This window comes from Larimichthys crocea, chromosome XII, assembly GCF_000972845.2.
Source record: "Larimichthys crocea isolate SSNF chromosome XII, L_crocea_2.0, whole genome shotgun sequence".
In the NCBI taxonomy this organism is placed as follows: Eukaryota; Metazoa; Chordata; class Actinopteri; family Sciaenidae; genus Larimichthys; species Larimichthys crocea.
In genome coordinates this window covers 19662139-19679965 of record NC_040022.1, presented here as the reverse complement: position 1 = coordinate 19679965, position 17827 = coordinate 19662139, and the positions used below count along the sequence as shown (strand labels likewise).

The 17827-nt window shown below is 39.6% G+C and overlaps 1 protein-coding gene across 1 annotated transcript; it reads right to left on the bottom strand.

Moving 5' to 3' along the window:
* Positions 1 to 274: 274 nt before the first annotated feature.
* Positions 275 to 16246, bottom strand: LOC104932773 (transferrin receptor protein 1). Its single transcript, XM_027285220.1, has 18 exons — positions 16117 to 16246; positions 10333 to 10381; positions 9140 to 9377; positions 8096 to 8279; positions 7730 to 7955; positions 7522 to 7644; positions 7309 to 7404; positions 6875 to 7014; positions 6636 to 6787; positions 6407 to 6526; positions 6149 to 6234; positions 5139 to 5202; positions 4960 to 5027; positions 4756 to 4820; positions 4439 to 4532; positions 4055 to 4276; positions 3777 to 3935; positions 275 to 3003 (listed from the first exon to the last, which is right to left on the bottom strand). The coding sequence occupies exons 2-18, from the start codon at positions 10363 to 10365 to the stop codon at positions 2761 to 2763; spliced, it is 2313 nt and encodes a 770-aa protein (XP_027141021.1). The 5' UTR covers positions 10366 to 10381; positions 16117 to 16246; the 3' UTR covers positions 275 to 2760.
* Positions 16247 to 17827: the final 1581 nt, after the last annotated feature.

The following is a 17827-nucleotide window of genomic DNA, read 5'->3' as shown; positions in this document are numbered from 1 at the left end:
ATTTATCAACTTAAGGTTTGTCTAAGATAATGTTAAAATATAGTTAATACTTTTTTCCCCCTTTTATTATGAAAAGTAAACTAAGATTTTCACAATGTGTGAAATTACTTGGAGACGATTTCCCAAATTAACCTCTCATTTAGTTTTATATAAATCAAGGTTAACCCAGAAGAGTGACACATGCATTCAATCATTTATACCCTACAGTCATGTAACCAACAGAAGTTTAACTCCACTAGGCAAATGTGACCTCAAACATACGACAACTCACCAGTTGTGATGGGATTGTTTATTGCAGCAACAGAAACGTAAAGCTAAGCAAACTTGTGTACAGTTTGAAGAAGAAAAAAGCATTGTTATTTTAACAATTTCCAAACATTTATCCAACATTTGTGACAAAACTTGTCAAACAAATTCTGCAGATTAATTCCTACGTCTACATCCTCTTAAGAACGGGTTTGGATTTTTGTGATGACCATTAGAAATGCAACTTGTAGCCCAGCAGATCCATTTAATTCACTCAGACTACTGATGCATCAATGCTTAAAGGATCATTAAAGAGGGCTACTGATGTAAAACTAATGAAGTTTGTGTAGTTTTTCATAAACAAATCAAAAACAGTCTGACCACATTTAGCAGATTAGCTAAAGGAGGTCCACGTGAGCTACTTTAACATTCAGTGCAATTTTGTAAGATTTTGTCATTTGTCCACTTTTTTTACAACTTTCATTCTTCTGGTAACTTTTTTCTAAAAAGGTGTTTTAGCATAACAGGCTTTTAATCCAGTAACTTGATTCTAGTAGACAACAGAAAAAAGAAAGAAATACAGAAGTGTCAAAACAAAAAAACAAGCCAAGTATACGTCCTTCAAAACCTCTGGAAGTGCAGTACTGTACGTAGAAACTCAGCTCCATAAAGCAGTCATGAAACAACAGAAAAAAGGCACAAAGAAAAGAATGAACACATCAAAAAAGTAAGCAGTCTGTACTTTCACACCGACTGCATCATTAAAAACAAAACCCTTTTGCAGAGTGGTGATCTTTACTGAACCACACAGCTGTAACCAGTGGTCCCAAACATGTTTGTAACATTTCTTTAAAGCCAAAGACCTTCCATGTTAGTTCCATATGAAGCCCAAAGAAAAGACAACACATTATAAGCGTTTGATTAAAAATGAGACACTCAGAAAATGTAAAGACCTGCAGCACCTTTACCTCAAAAAGCAGACAAGATGAGAAACATTTTTCGAGGACCTGATGTTAAAACTCATCACTATCTTTCAGCTTTGTGGGCTGAAGCTGCAGACTTGGAGGAAACTAGAGAAGGTACATTAGCGCAGAAACGGCAGAAGCGTTCTGAAGATGCACACAGCATGTGCATGGTATAGCAATGTATTCATTATGTACACATTATGGGAAACACTGTTCCCGATAATAAAAAACATCCACCCCTACAGTGAAATATGGAGGGCACTGCCTCCGATACAGACACACACTGGTAGGCAAAAACTACCTTCTTTTTTTACATTATGGAAGACACTGCTCCCGATAATGTCGAGACGAGAAGTGTGCATGGACCAAGGGACCGGTACTGACAGTCAGCCAAAAGGTGTTCAGTAAGTTCGATATGGTCTTGCCTAAAGAACCAATCCAGTGTCAGTTAGGTAGAATTTGATTGTTGGGTTCAGTACTGGCCGTCGGTCCACATGTACACTTCTTTTAGCAGATGCTGCTTTTGTCAATTCGACAGTATAACTGTCATAATTATGGAAGGCACTGCTCCCGATAATTATACATTTGTTTTTATAAAAGGCGATAAAAAACTATTTATAGTGAACCCTGCCACTGATAAATAAATAACAATAAATAGACGTATGGATTCTGTTCAAGTGCCACATCTCCCTTAAGTTTTTGAAAGGCCTACGGATTTGCTCTCATGCCAGGAGGTGGACGATTCAGATAATTAACCAATTCAGATTTTTAAATAATTTTTTTAGCTATTGTTGCGTGTAATTAGGACTTTGCTTAAAAGATTAATGCAGCACACATGTTAAGCGCCAAGTAACGACAGACGATCAAGATGTCCAAGATCCATTTCTGTGTATTCTGTGCATCACAACTGTTGTTGTGTCATTATAAATTAATCTTCAGTCCTTTTTTAGCAACTTCTGAATCTCTGACAGTGAGTTGAGCGGCACATTTCAGCACAGTATGAAATTATAGCTACCAACATAAACCAGCTCAGGTTTGAACACGAGGCTTCAGCAGCAGTGGAAATCCCAGCAGTTTTGATTTGTAAGAATTATGGTAAACAAATGGAGAGTCATTAGCTTATTAGATCACAATGCCCTTTTGTTTTTGTTTTTAATCTCCGAGCTGGCAAACAGATGACCTGATACTGTGCTGAAAAAGCATCACTTTCACTACATTCATCAAACACCAATTTAAGTAGTACTGCCACATAACATGGCCGCTTGAAGGTAGTTGTTACTAGCACCAAAGTATTTATAATGTGGTATTTCAGTACCACATGGTAAAACGGAAAAGAGATCAACTTTTTGTTAAGGCTGAAGGAGGGAGATGGGGCAACTTATGACTGAAATGTTGAAGATTACAGAATAGAGGTGATATGACTGTGCTTTTGGTATACATTTAGAAACCGTGACTGTTGGTGAATCGTCACAGCCTACTGGTTTTCACACTGCTAGTCGTGATAAAAAGGGCCAAACCTTGAACAAGGGAGGAGGGCAGAAAATACATTTTAGATTTCATTATCCAAAGACCAGATGTCCCCTGCTATAGTGTTGGCACAGCCCTGAATGGTCCAGGTTGCCAGGGCGAACTGGTGACGGAACAGGTCGGCGTCTGCCTCAGGGTTGTCAGCCCTGAGGGCTTCCAGGTGGTTGGACAGACCCTTGAGAGTGTGAGGACCAGACCCCAGCAGGATATGACGGAAAGGACTCTCTTTGGGAGACATATAGGGTGACAGGAAGTTCCTTTCCACCTACACAAACAAGAAGAGGAACACGGGATGATGGAAAGAAGAAAATTAGCAATGCTTTCTGAAGAGTCACTGGATTATTGTCTTGCTTTCATGATAAAGATTAATTAAGTTTCTTTATTTATCTGCTTCATTAGGACTGTATAGGTACAATTTCAGAACCCATCAGTTAATGGCAATGATTTAGCCACTGGGGGCAATGACCAATGTTTCAGGGCTTCTGGTATAGCCAGAAGCTATCTGAAAAATGAATAAAGGATATCGGATATCCAGGGCGAGATTTCTTCTGCAGTCCAAGTAGCAATTTGATACGTAAGAAAGACAAAGACTCATGTCTGCTGATCTCTAAACACATCTGTATATGAACGTATGAATACTTCAAATCCAAATCGCTGATAAGTTCCAAGATTGTATTTCTGCCTCTTTTGCTCTCCGCATTGACTGTTGGAACCGACACCCGCTGAAACGTGACGATACTGTACGGACCACAAATGGGAACCAGAACATTTCCAGTGCTAAAATCTTGCTCACTTGCCTACAGATTCTACATTCATGTGCACATATGTCTAGAGAGATTAGTGCCATCTGATTAGAGTTGATTGACAAACTCACGAAAGGTCATCCCATTGCATGTCAAATGCAAATTCTCTTGTGAAGATACTCCACAGGCATTAAGGCATATTTAGAGTTGGGAGTACATAACCACAGAATTCACATGAAATATTACTGGTTTTGCAGTTATCTAATGGATGTAGCCAAAGTTGTGGAGGACTTACCGACATGATGCGGTCATTAATGATGCGGCACATTTCTATGTCTTCCAGGTCGCTGTTCTTGATGTCTCTTGCCAGGCTTTGAGATGCGCGGCTGTAGGAGCCATGGGCCATGATCAACCACTTCACTGTCAGGGCCTTAGGCAACAGCTGGGGATGCATCTGCAAGCATACAAAACATGCCAAGGAGTAATTTAGTGTTCTGACTCTTTAAAGCAACAACCCTAAAAGCAGAGTCAACTGTTCAATCCCAGACGGAAAGAAAACAACTGGACACTCACCTTCTTAATCTTAAGAACTTCCCTGTTGATCTGAGCCACCCGATTCCGTATAATCTTGTCATACTTCATCAGGTCCATCCGCAGCAAATGATCATGGACCAGCCTCAGCACCATGTGACCTGCAAACCGGGTTGCTGTTTCAGCCAGCTGAGGAACCTGGTTGGATGTGGCAGCGTTCAGTTTCTCCCGGGTGTCCAGCATTGTGCCAAAGTACGGATACTCCTGATAGGAAAAACAAATGTGTGTTGAGAATTACAGTGAGGAAAGAAACATCCCAGAATGAACCATGCTTTAATTTAATGGCCAAGGGTACAGTTCATTTATTACTCTGAGTACTGGCTCAAAAAAGACTAACTGAACTTCTAGTACAGCAGGATGACTTACTGGATTACCAGAAGTGAATCTAAATGACACTGAGGGAATGCCAGAAAAGGCGAGGAATGGATATGCAGCATTATCCAACTTCATAGGCTCCAACCTGGAACATAAACACATGCAGGAGCTTTAATCTGTGATTTCTCTTAACGTAGATAAATATTAGGAAAAAGATTAGGTAGTGAACAATGGCCAAACTTGAGAATGACCACTATCCTACACATGCCAGCTGTGGATGTGATACTGGTGTGAAAAGCTTAGACATCATGTTGAGTTATAAACACTGCTTAGACTCTGTGGATATAACCGCACCAACAGCGACTTACAGATTTTGTTCCCAGTTGCCCTTTGCAAATTGAGAATAGAGAGATGCCTGGTTTGTGTAGTTCACCTGAGGAGAGGACAATGGTACATTACACCATCACATTCAATTGAACTGAAAATAGTATTTAAATAATAATAATAGTGTAGGATTGTAATAAACATTAAGTCTGATTCACTAAAAGTCCTTCTGGCCCGTTGTGATTTACCTCCTTCAGAGCGCCCTCGATCAGGTTATACATCAAGGGACTGGCTGCCACTTTAAATCCATTCCGACCTGGAAAAGAAGATTTTAGTTCAGTCATTCTGAAAAATATATATAGTATGATATTGTAGTTGGAGAGTGTTAAATATTTATTAGCCTAATCTAGAAACCTGAAGCAAATACCTGATACGACTCCATCCAGGTTGATGTAGGAGAAGGCCTTCATGCTCAGAGAAGAAAGATAACCCTGGATATAAAATACAAAATTGAATAAGACTGCTAACACTGCATAATTGATCAAGAAAAATGCAGTTGAAACACCTTCAGTAGAAAAAAAAAAAAAACAAACAAACACACAGGGTTTATGCAGGTGTGCTAAATATAATACCATTCAATACCTTGTACATATTTTTTAAAACCTCAACAGAACTTGCTTCCAGTCATATGGCAAAAACAGGATCGATAAATGGGAGAGCACTCACACTGTTACTTTGTCATTTACATTTAGCTGACACTTTTATCCAAGGCGAAAGTGATGTTGTACCGTCATACAAACCACAAACTTCTTGAGAATCATTACAAAGTTTCAGGGCGTTCCCGTCACCATGGTAACTCATGGTGCCGGAGCAGAGGGAGCGACGCTGAATGCCATTTTTACACGATAATGTCTGGACAAAGTCCAAGTACAGTTGTTGTTTAACACATGAAGCAACAACAGGAGACTCTTTCAGACGAGTTCTCACATGTTGACTAAACGTTACAGTCTCAAAATGAAAACACAGCTGTGTGATGAGTCCATGTTTAGATACTGGCCTGTGTAGGTCACATGCACGCTTTAAACAATACCACTGGCTGTGTGATAATCTGCCAATAAACACATCACCCCCTCCTCAAATATACATTGATCTCATAAATGGCCTCTGCGAACTCTAAATGACAGAAATAACGAGAGACCCTGAATGCATGAACTACACAGAACAATCCTATGTATAGTCTATGTAATAAATTCTGACGCACTTTTAACAAACAAACTTACAACAAATGTGATTTTCTTAAAAAACAAAAACAAAAAAAAAAACCTCACAATCAGACATTTATTTCTTTTTAAAAAGGACCTACATTTTCACTAAGTTGATTTATTACTTTTTAATACTCCGTGGACACCCTGAAAAAAGGTATGGTGCAATTCTCACCTCCAACCACTCGGTGGCGCCAACGCTCCCATACTCTCCAGCACTCCAACTGGCAAACACAATGCTTCTCCTTGGCTTGAATCCGTCTGTCAAGTGGAAAACAAATGCACATTAACAAAAAAACAGAAAAGATACTCAGATTCTGACTTAGCATATCATATGACTGCTCGATTAATTCATAATAACGTCAATATTACTTAACATTTAGCACTATTTCACATTTAAAAAAATAAGCATCAGCTGCCATCTGACACTCACTGTTCTTCACCATGTCCGATATGGAACGTGCCAGCTCAACAAGGACACTGGTCCCGACAGTCGATGCAGCAAAACCTGAACCCCAAGCATCCCTCTGGGCACCAATAACCACATATCGATCTAAAATAAAAGATAATAAGAAGACATTCATCACTCATCTTATTTTTCACTATACTGAATTCCTGATCACAGTATCTCTCTCTCTCGTTAAATTAACATCTCATTGTACCTGAATCCACAAAGCCTTTGATGACCCCAAAGACATTTATAATCTTCTTCTCAGTAAGAACATTGTTGACTTCCACAGTAATAACATCGGTCTCATCTCCCAGTTTGGTGACGACTCCCCAACCTTCAGGCACATTCTGACCCCCCAGCTGCCTGTGGGATGCAGACAATGAGCATTAATACTGTTAATTATTGTTATGCGTCTTGTTTCAGTTGGTCCATAGGATATGTAAACCTTACCTCAGAATGTTGGTAGCCATGCGTGCTGTGATGGTCTGAGCCAAGATTTTTGGCAGGCCTGAAGACTGGACCGGTGGGAACTGAGTGTGGTTGAAAGAGGGGAAGCCTGGTGTGTAGGGATCTCCTGAACCCAGGTGAACCTGCAGGAAATATTCAGAGTAAGGTTAGACTGACAGACAGACGTTATATCACAATTTTGCTTCCCTTCTTTTTGACAGAGCGCCCAAATGAAACAATGCAGGAGAAGTGTTCCCAATTCATTCATTTGTGTGTTCTTTTGCCCTGACAGACTTGATTGATTTTTCTTCCTCATAAAACATTTGCAGTCCTCTGCAGGCTAGTCGAGCATAAAGTACAAACTAAACAGGGAATCGATAGTCAACACAAGAGACTTAATATCAACATTTCTCCAGGGGTAAACTGTCCACACTCACATGTCCAAAGAACTGAGTGGTCTCATCAGAAGTGTAATCAGCAGAATCTGGGTAGATCAACACAGCAGAGGCACTCATTTTGGCAGCATTAGCAACCTGTAAAAATTAAGGAAATAAAAAGCAATTAAAAAAAACAAAATGTAACTTGTAAAAACATCATACTTCAGAAAGAAGAAAGTTTACAGTAACATTAAACATTATACTATAACTCACCTTCTCAGCAAAGCTGATCCTACCAGCTCTGACCAGCATGACCCGGCCACTCATGTTGATGTTCTTGTCACGCAGCATCCTGAAGTCACTTTCCTCCCCGTAATGTGCATACAACACGGCACCCTGAACACCAAACATAACAACATTACCATATAGTGCTTTTCTTACTTAATTCAATTTTTTTCTCCCTTTTAGTTTTTAAGTTTACCTTTACTGCTCCATTGCCACTGTATGACAGAAATCCATCTAGACGCTCCTCACTTCCATTCTTGAAAACAAACTTGTTGTATCCAGAAGCTGGAGGGTCTTGAACCTTAACAAAGTGCTCATCGGTCCAGCTGTTCATGCCGTACTCTTTAAACCTGTTGAGCACCTTGTTCCCCAAACTCTCATCTCCTGAAGAACCAGCTCGGTGGTCAGCAGTGGAAAACTCACTGTGAGGAGGTAATAAAATATGAGAGGGGAGACAGGAAAACAGGAGATGATGACTCACCTTTTAAAACTGTAAATTATGTAACATTAACAGACATTTTCACAGTCATTTTACAGCACATTGTATAGGGTTTATATTTACCTGAGGACAGGTTCAAATTTGGGTGGAGAGAGTTTTTGTGCGAAGAGCTTTTTGACATCGTCCCAGTCCATGAGAGGGGCAGCACCTGTCTCGTGTTCAGCAGGTTTTTCAAAGGGGAGCACAGAGGCTGCACAGTTTGGAGCCACATCCTTCTTCCGGTGAACCAGGTAACCAATCAAGTACCCTGAAAAAACAGGGTCAGAGGGTGACAACCGGAAGGGAATGTGTAACATTTGGCCAATTTTACAGGAGAGCCAAAAGAAAAAATGACCACACTTTGCCTGACTTTGAACTATTTGGGGAAATATATTTATTTTTTTCAGTGTCAGAACACCAGTGTGCTCAGTATAAGGTCTTCCGAGTCTGTGCCCCTTAGGTTTTCATCCCTGAAATTACTCTGATAGAGAGGAAGAAGGTCCACATCCAAGGACAGACAATAAGGCATTGGGTTACAGGCTAAACCACGCAGTCAGCATTTTGAAATGCTATACCACCAAGGGACAATGACAGTACTGTACAGTATGTATACCTTACACCAGCCGAGAAACTTCTTCCAACTAGAATCCAGTAAACTTACAGTAAAATTACATTTTATTGAAACAACTACTACATGCAAAGGTCTGACTGCCAGATGCTTAAAAGTTGCTCAGAGAGAGATATGGTCAAATGTGAGCTTTAAGCATTTTCACATGATAAAAAGCTCGATTGGTGACAATTCCCCACAAGCCTTCAAGTTAAATTCAGAGCCACATCACCAGGTTCTTACGTCTTGTTGGCGAGTCAAAAAGTTCTAGAGAATTCACGTCTTCTTTCTGAGTCTTAGAAACTGTATATTTTAGTTTATCCTGCTTCAGCTATAAAACAATGCAATATCCAGTCTCTAATATCCATAATAAACCTAAAAAGAGTACTCATTACTTCCTGTCACCGGGAGAACACAGCCATATAAAGCTGTGGATTATCAGTATAGGTGTCGAATGACAATGCTGTCTCTTGATAACACCACCAATACATATAAAGTAATAAGAAAAAAACAATTCTTACCGATAATAAAGATGAGAAGGGTGGAAGCTGCCATGAAGCAGAGATTCTTCGGTGTGCGTCCCAGCTTTTGAGCCATGTAGGGTTTGCGGCTGGAGTTATGGTTGAGATGCTCTCCCACACCATTTCCCCCAACCTCCTCATCCATGTCAGATGATAGCTTCATCTCCACCTGGCTGTTATCGCCTTCCATGTTCTGGGTCAAGTTGAAACGCGTGTAGGAGTGCGGCTCCCCATTAAACTGTAATGAGAACAATTCACAGAGAGTCTATGTTAAGTACTGAAAGCTCACAAAGGAGGGGGAGGAGGTTGCGTGCAAAACCATTGACCAAATACGAGAACAAAAAACAATGACATCTTGTCTACCTGAATGTCTTGACAATGAAACAAGAAGGAAGTGGTAAATCAGTAAAGCCTAAAAACTGATTGTATAATAGTTAACTTATGTGCATTTAAAAAACAAAAACACAAAGAGCTGTGACACGTGCACGAGTGCACGTCAGGTGTGCTGTGCCAAAAGAAAACAATTGTTTTACTGCCATTACTTTTGATGGAAACTCATTTCCAGTGACACATCTGAGTGACCGTCTGATAGTGTTTTGTTTCACGTTTGTCTCTGTCATTCTTTCAACAGTACAGCACATTAATTAATCCTCCAGTTAGTCTGCTACAGTGAATAGTTTATGCTCAGCAAATGGTTCCTGATCATCATGGTTAGGCTTTCAGGCCTTAAGACACACTGGGTGTGTGAAGTAACTGTTTCTTGTGACACTGTGCTCAGATTTCATAATATACTTAGTAAAAAATGACTCTAAGTTTCTATGTGGTAATGTTTGCCTGTTGTAAAAGCCATCAAGTTTGCACAGTACAAAACGCAGCAACACACTGAACTGGTTTTTCAACAGAACGTCCAAGTCTGTATTTGTAACAGTTAGTCCAAATGCTCTGCAGTTCTCAGAGGCTGTTGGTGATGGTACATAGTATTTAGGTTCCTTCCCCTAATTATCATTCAGCATGGTGATGATGTAAAGTAATAATTATTTGCTCTCCAAGATGAAAAGAAAAAACAGTCAATTACAAAAGATGGACAGCCAGGACAACCCTCATTTCTAAAGTGGTAATAAGGGGAGGAGAATTCCTTCTGGCAAAGCTGGTTATTTTAGGATTTGGGTTATAATACTGGTTACAATACTCACAATTTTGGATATTGTTGTCCTTGCCTGATCCATTGCTGCTTCACAGAATCTGAAAAAAGGGGGAAACAAAACAAGTAAAGTCAATAAATGAAGCATCAAGCAAGTTTTCACAGTTTGCAAAAACGACAATCCACTCAAACTTTTCCCTCGAGTATTAAAACAACTCATCACAGACTTTGTGGCTGCAAATAAAATACAGCCACCTTTAAAGTCTACAAAGAGATGAGTGTTTTATACTCAAGGGATTTTTCGGTGGAGTATGATGTGGGTTTCATTTGCGCACAATGTGTACAGTGTGTTGTGGTTTCACTTCTGGGAATACTGGGGTGTCCAAAGAACACATCCCACCTCTTCTCCAAACAACCATGGGGTTTCCTTTGCTGCTAACTAGAAAGGATGCACTGTTTCGAGGCACAAAAGACCAGTGTCCAGTTCAGGTCAACACGGACTCCATGCCTCTGTGTGAACTCTATTGCCAGAAGAGTACAATAACAGAATAAGTAGCTTCCCACTAACTTTGATCCAAAAGACAAGCCAAACAAAGCAAAGTTTCAATTAAAACAGAGGAAATGCAACACTTCTGTATATTTTGTTTAATACTGTAATAACAGTGGAATAAGAGGCATGCGTATGATGATCCTCAGGAGAGGCCTGCTCTGTAAGGTGCTTCATGTCAGATCAGATGGGCTCTGTATCTCTTAATGGATTTATTACAAAACATTTGATAGTGCATATTCAGAACACCAAGTGTTAAACCTTCTCATATCATAAATCAGATGAATCATTATTTGTATTATCAAAGCACATTTAAAAAGGTATGGGAGAAAAATTTGATTGTCTAAAATTTCTGTCCACTTTGAATTTTCTATCGAGTCACTGATATTTGACACTTGGACAGCTCGTAGTCACCTCATGGCCTTCTGCTGTTGTTTTTCAAAGCTGGCTGATGATTGCCATTTTAGCAAGGTGAGTAAGAAACAGAATTCAGCTGTGGTTTGGTAGTCGACAGTGTGTGCGACGACTCTGCTCAAGAAGTCTCAACAAGACTGGCTTATCACACACTTAAGCACACCCTTCTGTGATGATAAGGGCTGGTAAAGTCAGTACACAGATATGTTTGTCAGTAGTTATTAACATTATCAATAAATCAACTAGAATGCTGTTAATGACGACCGCCGATTCATCTGTGCAGCCTAGGGTTAAAAATCTGATTGTAGAGCTGGTTTTGTTAGCTTCGATACTATTGAATTATAGTATTATATTTAAAATGTGGCATCAAAATTAGTTCGACGTTAGTTGTGATAAAAACCTCTCCACTGCGAACGTACCTGTAAGATTGCAAGTCTGCAAAGACAATATCGCGATTGATCTACTGCAGTGACCTTATCACTCTTTGAGAAGTTACCCAAAGAACAACATTCCTACACAAAAATAAGGGTGCCATCATTTCTTTGTACACTGTGAAAAGCACAATGGTGGGAAGGTCGATGCTTTTTTTTGTTCAAACATGGCTTGCACAAGGGGGTGTTAATAATAGAAGCAGTACAGAGTTACACCACATTTCTACAACAAGACACACTGACTCATACAACGAACATTTTCACAAGTGCAACCCCAAACAAGATCTATACATTCAAAGCATTTGCAAATTGTTTTCAGGTAACCACATGACAGCAAAATCCTCCGACAAGGTACATCCGTGAAGATCAAGCAGTAATTCACACAGTTCCACCTTAAACCAACAAACTAACTTCTTCAGTGATAAGCAAGGCTACCTTTAACCAACCCTAATTCATCCCCAATTCTAGTGAGCAGAGAGGAAGATAGGACCAAAAAAAAAAAAAAAAAAAAAAAAAAAAAAAACACCCTGGGACCTTTTACACCCTGTCCAACCTTCAGAGAAGAACAAAACAAATAAACTTATCAACCAGCCCTGGTCTTATCACTCCACTTCACTACAACAGCTCTTAATCAACCTAAATGTCAGACGTATAGCACTTCAAGGGTTAAACCATTAACACACTGGCCAAACTTTGGATTGAATGAAACCACACACTCGAAACATACAAACAACTTTAGCTCACTTTATTTGTACTGCATCTGTTAAGTGCATCCTGTAACTGCCTGTTCAGTCTAAACAGTAAAGTAAAGCTAGAACTCTAAGACAAAAGACGTTGAGGTTGCCGCGGGTGATTTGAATGAGTACTGTGCGGCTAGACATCAGAGGAAAAACTCGTAATGACCCCTACGGGCCAATTCTACTCCACTTGAGAGAGATCCCAAGCTGGACATGCGTGAGGAGAGCGAGTGTGAGCACATGCCCAGAGGACAAACGATCAGACATGCCCTCATTTGCAGCTCCAAACCGTGGCCTTGCTAAACTCGAACAGCATGCTCCAAGGGAGCATAGATTAAAAAGCCTAACCTTGTGCTCCAAGTGTATCCCAATAAAGCAAATGAGGGTGCAGACATCTTGAACCCCGGCCATAACTTAGAAAACACTTGCTATTCTAGGTATTACAAAGTACAGCTAACTTTAGAATATGGCCTCACATAGCCCTAGGACTTTGTGAGCTTCCATAACCTTGCAGGGTGACAAAACCCCACAAAAAAAAAAAAAACAGTATATCAGAGCAAAAGGTCACATTGTTCTTTTTCATAGACCACTTTGCAAACACAACCTAAAGACACTTGACGATATAGGCTTAATAATGGAATTAGGACAGGCTTAGCTACTTTGTAAAGCTAATTGCTAGTTGGCAGAGCCATGTCTATAATCTTACATACCAAACATACCGGCTCTTAATACTTTAATCAGATTAGCTACTCTTTCAGTTGAGTCACCTATGGATATTAACACTATACAACAGAATGCCAAAAAAAAAAAAGACTGCTTGGATGTGCTTTTCGTCCATTCTTGTAGCGGTCTCCGGACCATGACCAAGAAGCACCACTTGTATCTCCATTGAATCATTTTTAGACAGTTGTGTGCAAAAGATAGTAAGAGCAAAGTTGAGTCACACCCTTCTTGGAACTACACTCACTACGCATGACATGTTAAGACACTGTGGTAGAAGTCATTGCTACACTGAGACCTTGTAGTCAAGGTGAAATATTTAAAAAAAAAAAACAGACTGCCAGTGTCAGTTTTGGGGGGGCTTTCCTCAAAATAATGCAGACTGAAAGAAAAACAGTAAGAGGCTAGAAATGGTTTCTATCAGATTATATACCAGTCAGTATCTGACAGTTGATTTACAGGTTGACACATGCTGACAAAAGATGCTTCCTGAAAATGTTCTTCGTTACTGGACAAACCGTTTTAGAAAAAAAAGGAACTGTTGCTTCCATTGGAAAATAGCCTTTTGTCCGAACATTATAACGGCACTATTGTGAACCGAGTTGAGGGTCATTACGAGGGGGCGAAGAAGCTAGAAGTGAAAAGGTCCTTCCCTTATACGATTACTCAATCAACCTTACACTGAATAAACTTAGTCAAACCAACAGGACAGGTGTGAACATGCACGTAATAAGACACAGTTAGATGGTAACCCTAGATTTCACCATCAGCGGGAGAAGTGTGATTTCAGGGCTCTCTGCCAGAAAGCCGCTGTTCTCATATGAAAATACTCAATGTTGACTTGTTTTTACCCAAACCGTGACTACCTAACCAAGTAGTAATGGTGCCAAAACCTAACTGAAAATAGTTAAGAAAATAAGTTACACGCAAAAAAAAAAATAAGAGGCCATCTTCTAGTTTTTGTCCACACCGGACTCAAACCCCATTCTTTTCATGTGATTTTGAAATTTATTTGTGCATTTTAAACGGCTGACACTAATCTCCTTTTAAATTAACAATTATTATTAGTTAGTGGAACCCTAAATATATCTGCCAAAACAATGATAACATAATAACTATTATTATGGTTCCTCTGTCTGCAATCAACAAATTGTCAGGCTCTTAATACACCTTGCATGTGTTCATGCGTTCAAGCACTTCGACTCACGCAAGAACAATCACATGATTTTATTGATTAAAAATAGCCTTTTTGTTAAGAGCTCTGAGGCTTTCCTGGATCCGCATATCCAAGCATCATACAATTAAAAGGAAAACCCCATCTAACCAGTAGTTGAACTTGAACTGGAAACAAGCACAATGCATCATGATGTGAAAACCTGTTCTTCTCTGACCAAAATCCCCAGTAATAAGCATCACTGCAAAAAAACAAGAGAAAAGGAGCCGTTCCTGAAGCCACATCGACGTATAAAAAACTAAACAAAAAAAACTAGTGTAACTAGTGTTTCAACCTTCAACTGGGTGTGCAAAAAAAAAAAAAAAAAAGCGATAGAGGGAGTAGGAGAGGAGGAGGGGAGAGGGGTCAGGGGTGCGTAGGAGCCTTTGTGCAATGGAAAATCATGTGAGAGTCACATTGGGGAAAAGTAGCTCATGAAAAAAAAAAAAATGAACAGTGAGGTGGGAAAAATCCTATTTATTGAGAATGCACGAGTATTCTTGAAACAGCAGCACGTTCTAAATTACAGACACAGGAGACAACACAGGATGCAATTGAATTAAACGCAGAGGAGACAATAACCTCTCTTGTCTGCTCGAGTCAGGTCCTTCTCTTACTACAACGCTGCTTCCGATGGTTCCTTTGACAATAGCTGTGGCCTCCAGGTGGCACCACGCTGCAGCGTGTGTCTCTAAACTAAAATCTGGCTGTAAAAAGATACAATAAAATAATGAAAAGGACTACAGATACTACTAAAACTACAAAACAGCTGTCTTCTCACCATTTCCACACTAATTATAGCTTCTTCACTGTTACATGAAATCTAAAAATTTAATGACTCAATGAACTCATTCAGGAAATATACACAGCCTGTTAAGCTTGTCAAGTCCATCTGCTACTAGTCCTGACAGTGTTGAATGTTTCAGTCATGACTAATGCCACATTACTCCCAACTTCCCAGCCTACCACATGTCAATATATATGGTGCATAATACATCAAATCACTTTTCAGCTAAAACTAATTATAGAAAGATCATGCAGTTGTTTGAAGAAGAAGAAAAAAACGCGCAGACTGGAGGTTATAGCAATGAATATTGCTTATTAAGATAGCTTATCTGTGCAGCAGCCCATTGCTGGCGGTCAAGGTCAGTAAACAGGGACAGTGTAATGTCTACCCACTGACAGGGTCACCCCCCCCCTCCACCCCCTCTAGGACAGGTCATTCAAGGAAGCTAGCAGCACTTCACACTGCGGATCACTCAAGCTGGACGTGACTACTGCCTCTCCTCGCTATGGCCGTCCTTCTTGCTTCTTGTGCGTTTGGCAGCGTGACACACAAACGCAGCGAATACCGATTTCTATCTGCTGATTCCTCCAATGAAGCGACGAGATAACGTGTCATAAGTGAGCTGACAGGTGGCGGAGCCGCTTCCGCTGTCACACACACGCTGCTTTCAACACGCTGTGTGTAATATATATAATTATATATATATATATATATATATATATATATATATATATATATATATATATATATATATAATAATAATATATACATATATATATTATATATATATATGACACGCCGACGTTAGCGTTCAACTTCTACGAAAAGGCGTGCACTGAAATAAATATGGTATTTGTCATTTGTTAACGCACTCTCTAAAGAAAGACGAGGGCGGAGGAGTCTTGAGTTAGTTTATTTCAGCACAGTAAGCTTGAACGCCTCTGAACTTGAACATGTTCGCTTCATTTCGCCGGTTTGAGCTCTCACCTTCGCTTCCACGCAGCCCACGAGGTTTGCTCCGCTCGGGTCTTCCTCTCTAATGTGCTCGCTCTCTCTGCCCTTGAGCACGCTGCTTCCAGATATACCTATCGGATTGGCTGCGAGTCTAGAAAAGACGTCGGCGCGACGTCACTTCCGTTCCGCTAGTTCTCGCTCGCGCCAAATAGAATAGAAGAGTGATCGCGCGAGACGTGAAGATTCCGCCAGTTGGGCTGATCGTTGCTACACGTGCGTTTTTGACAGCGTCTTAAAGGTGTAAATGCACTCATTCATGTTATTTTATTTATTATTTATTATTTATTTAACCAATTTGAACCTTAAATCAGCTGTTGTTAACTGTAGAGTCAAGACAACAACACAAAGCTTCAACTATACTGTTCTTTATGAGATAAACCATGAAACCACAAGTTGAAATGAGGTCACTGTCAGAGCTGGAAAGTACTACTTTTTTTTTTTTTTTTTTTATACATTTCTTATAAAAACATATAGCACTTTGGACTGCATTACATTTATGTACAGCTTACTTAAATGTCCCATATAATATAATAACGCCTATAGATGAATTATAGCAACATCATGAAAATTGAGACAAAAATAAAATGAGACTTTTACTTTTATATACACATTTTTTTAATATATATTATATATATATATATATATATATATATATATAATATATATATATATATATATATAATCATATAATAATCACACAAACAAGTACTTTATTTTAGAAAGAAGTCTGTGGTTCATGTCAGTCATGAATTACCTTGAATGACCCCCCATGCAATGTGTCAGACAAAACAGTGACTTCCATCTGCTGTTCACCTTGAAATGAGAAAAAGCCCAACACAAGTATTTCCCTGGAATGTTCTCAAACCACGCTGCCGTCAAAGGGGTCTCTTTTATACTGCCTATGTCTCTGTATGCTGCAGCTGTGGAACATATGAGTTTCAGGAAAGGAACGAAAGGGAAAGGCATATTTAGTTTGGTCATCAGTGTGCTGACTTCGCACAGATTTATTTTTTCTGTCTGGGACCATTTCTGCTCCTTTTTTTTTAACCATCCAGAAGTAATGCGCTATTATACAACTTATGCTTCAAGAGAAGAGTTTGGAAGCCAGCCGAAGCAAAATCAAGTCAACATTTGTAAACTAACTAACTGTGTTTGGCCATTACCTAACAGAAAAACACACGTTTCCTATTGCATCAGCCTAAAATGGAGACAATATTGATAATGTGGTTATAATATTACCCAGTGTTATGTTGGTACAGACATGGTTGACAAATCAACAGCCCTGTGATTGGGTGTTTTTGGTGGGCAGGAGCAAAGCAGTCGCCGGTGGTGGTAAATTATTAGTAAATCTTTGTAAACAGGTTGCTCTTTTTATTTTTTGATAGCTGGTTTTGCAGCCCTGAACCTAATTATTGATTATTTTTTACAAAAACAGCTTTAGTAAGGTTGTGTCACTGTCCCGATAATTACTCTTTTGGGTATCTTCAGTAATTACATGTTTATGCCTCGTGCCAGGCTGCTAATGTATATTTTGTGCAAACTAGTCATTGGGGGGGGTTTGAGCTCAGGTTTTAATCATTTTCCCACAGCATGATTTTCCCACACTCTGGGTCACTTTCCGTCATTGCTTTGACATTTCAAGTGACCTAGAACATGTGACCTATATTTTCTATATTCAACAACA